Genomic DNA, 3,538 nt, shown 5'->3' on the forward strand with positions numbered 1-3,538 from the left:
AACAACACATCAAACACAACACGCGCGCTCCTTTATGATGTGTAAGCGTTTAGGTCTAACCACGTTTCTGTCGTTGTTTGGGAGCAAGGTGTGTGTTTGTTTTCTTCACCTCTGGTCCTCTGGCTCTCTCTGACCTGTGAGTGACTGGTAGATATGTTTTGTAATATTAGTAAATCAGGTTATCTACTAACAGATTTAGGTCACGTAACTATGTTTTTGTGAGATTACAACGTCCCGTACAACACTTAAAAGTGAACTTCACATGTTTTTTTTGTCACATTAATAAAATATTTGTGCGATTACATTTCTTTGCAGCACTTTTAGAACATTTTTAAGTGACACAAGTTATGTTTTTTTGTGACATTAGTAACATAGTATTGCGACATTACAACGTTTCATTTCAATTTTATCATTAAACAATTCCTTACATGTTTTTTTTACCACTTAAAAGGTAATGTAAGTGCTTTTTAGTTACATTCTAGAAACAATTACTACCTTTCTTGACAAGATTATAACAAAACATTTTGTGACATGTTTGTGACATTAGTTTGGTATTTTTGCAGAATGAATACATTATTTAATGTAACATATGTCACTTTTTGACTTGTTCTGGACAACAATTCCTCATGTGTTTTTATAAAATGGCAACATTTTATCACGCTTTAAGATAATATAAGTCAATTTAGTCACACATTCTTCCAACGTGAACAAATTTCTTGATATTTTTATGGCAAATCAACAGGTAGGTCACGTGTAGGTCACGTGTAGGTCACGTCACTACGTTTTGGTAACATTGTGTGTGGCACGAGTCCCTCAGTGCGTAAATGCAGATACAGAGTTTCAAATGACAAATATTAAGATATGGACCAGGAAATAATGGCTCTTTGTCTGGAAAGAAAATTCCCAATATGTGTTATTTGTGATTCATTCATTCATTCATCGTGATGTGTGAGTTGTCGGAGGAGCAGACCTGTGGCTGAATTTAAAGTGCGTTGTTTTCTTCTGTTCTTTTTTACCTCAGACGACGTTTAAAGCGAGCAGAGGCCTCGCTGTCGCTTCTGCGGGGCGTGCAGTTGTGTTTCTGTTCTCGTCTCTTCTATTATGGGGTGTAGGGGGGCGGGGTGTGTGTGTGTGTGTGTGTGTGTGTGGGGGGGCCGCGCACACGAGTGGAGAGCACTATACGCTCACGTAGCCCATTATTTCTCTCATCATGTGTTCTCACTCTCTCCCTCCGTCCCTCTCTCTCCCCGCAGAACCACACACTGAGTCAGCACGCGCAGTGAGACCGGGGCCCGGCAGGATCTCTCGGCTCAGCCCGGGGCCCCCGACCCAGGCGCCGGCGGGGGAGCCCCATCTCCACATCACAGCCAATCAAAGTGTCATTTGCTATTCACATGTAAAACTCTAACGATCGCGCCACTGGGCGCGGCTATTAGACGCAGCGGGGGGAGAGGGAATATTAATGGGATATGCTATTAAATAAAGAAGGGGGAACGACGGTGAGAGCGAGATGAAGAAAGAGTCAAAAAAGAATAAAAAATAAAGGTATTGTACGTGCAGTATTTTTTATCGTCCCTGCCAAACAACCTCCCTCCCACCAGCTTCCTCCCCCTTCACTCCCCACTCATGCATTTTTATTTTTTTTTAACAAATAGAAGAAGAAAAAAGCAAGAAAACACCCCCTTGTTTTGAGATTTTCTTTTTTTTTTTAAACTAGCTCATAGAAAGCTTCACTTTCTCGTCCCCTCGGTTGTTTATTGTATTTCGACTTCATAGGTGCCAATTTCTTTTTATTTCCTTTCTTTTGCTTTGGGCCACGCGCGCTTGTTTCTCTGTATCTCCATTCTTTTTTTGTACCTTTTTTAATTTCTCGCCGTCAGTAGGTACTCGTGCCGTGTTGTGATTGTTTGTTTTGCCAGTCGTTAAAATAAAACAACAAAAAAAATACTCCTTTCTCCCACCACCAACTCGCCTTTTTATGATTATTGTTATATATATATTTTTTTCCTTTTTGTAATTACTATGAAGAAAAAAAAGAAAAAAGGACATCGGACAAAATAAAGTGGAGAAAAACCATACGGATGTTTCTTTTTTTGCTTTGTTTTGGGGGTTTTTCCAGTCTCCAGTCTGTGTGGGGGCTGTCGGTTATGGTTATTATTGTACAAATGAATATCATCGATTTCAGTGCGTCTGGTCAATGACTGCTTTTTAAATGTGAATTAACCAGATTGCAATAATCTAGTACAGAAAAAAAGATAAAACAAATAAATAAATGACAAATAAAAAAAATCTCCTCTGTGTGACGTGCATTCATTTCACCTTTAACTGTATTTTTATAACCTGTAAAATACATGATGATATAATTTGTTATTTGTTTCAGAAAATGTTGAAAACAATTTAGTTTTAATGGTTTTATGGAGCAACAAAACTGGTAAATATTCAATTTTATGAAACTGAAAAATCAGAAAATGTGTTTCAAAATGACGTAGTTAAGGACTAATCGTTGTTAGCACCACTAGTTATATATCTGCAGTGTAATCCTCTGTTTCATTAGCATCCAAGTGTCTGTACAGCTACGTTTTTGCTGCCTCTTTCTGCTAGAAGTCTGAAAAAGTGGGAAAAATGTTTCCTGGAACCGTCCGTCCGTCCGCAGAGGGAGCTGGACACGGGGTGAAAGGTCACCAGTCCGATGTCGGGCCAACGTACAGACGCCGACCAACCACTGGAGATTAAGATAACTGGACACTCTAAACTGACCATAGGTGTGATTGTGTTAAAGGCATGCACTGTAAGCGTGTTAAAGCAGTCAATGTTCCCCTCTGTTGACTCATATACAGTATTTTTTATGTATTTATATTTTCAGAATAGCAAACAAAAACTTTAGGCTACAATAATATTAACCCTCGCTTCAACTTATTTCTGATGCTTTATCACCTCAGGGCCACACGGTTGGTGTTGTGGTTAGCACTCTGTGGTTAGCACGCTCAGCTTTGGAGCAAAAAGACCTTGGAAAACACCACCACAGATTATTCGCCATCTCTTTCTAATTCTGGGTCAAAGACCAGGGAGGATTAGTGTGCAGAACACCTAGTCTGTCTCCAGTCCGACTCACTGCATACATGCAGGAGAGTGTTTGGACTTTAGTAAGTTTTCCGTAAGTTCTGTTGTTATGGAAACTAAGTTCAATCAGAAGACATAATATAGTAATTGGACTACGAATCGCATTATCCAAGTATGTTAGTCCGACTAAGACTAAGCTCGATTTGAGTCGGACTAACGTGTTTACACGACATTAAATTGCTGTCTTGTGTTTACATGCATGTTAAAGTCTGATTTTAGTTGGATGAAGTAGTGAAAAAAAACCTGAATAGATGGGCGACATATGTTTAAAATAATATCACAATATTCTATCCTGATGTCACAATTTCAAATATTTTTGTTTCAATATAGAATGACACGCAGTTCACAACAAAAACATTGTTTCTATGATGCAAAATGAATCTGAAAATAAATAAACATAAAAAAGAAATAACTTGAT

General features: G+C 38.6%; 1 protein-coding gene across 3 annotated transcripts in view; it reads left to right on the top strand.

Moving 5' to 3' along the window:
- The window catches only part of znf423 (zinc finger protein 423), a 162,842-nt gene extending 161,356 nt beyond the window's left edge, over positions 1–1,486 (top strand). For all 3 annotated transcript variants that reach the window (XM_044035599.1, XM_044035601.1, XM_044035602.1), the window contains one exon: positions 1,254–1,486. In XM_044035599.1, the coding sequence (XP_043891534.1) occupies positions 1,254–1,283 (30 nt within the window). In that variant the 3' untranslated portion in view covers positions 1,284–1,486. The remainder of the gene's footprint in view (positions 1–1,253) is intronic.
- The last annotated feature ends 2,052 nt before the right edge of the window (positions 1,487–3,538 follow it).

This window comes from Solea senegalensis, linkage group LG10 (genome assembly GCF_019176455.1).
Source record: "Solea senegalensis isolate Sse05_10M linkage group LG10, IFAPA_SoseM_1, whole genome shotgun sequence".
NCBI classification, from domain to species: Eukaryota; Metazoa; Chordata; class Actinopteri; order Pleuronectiformes; family Soleidae; genus Solea; species Solea senegalensis.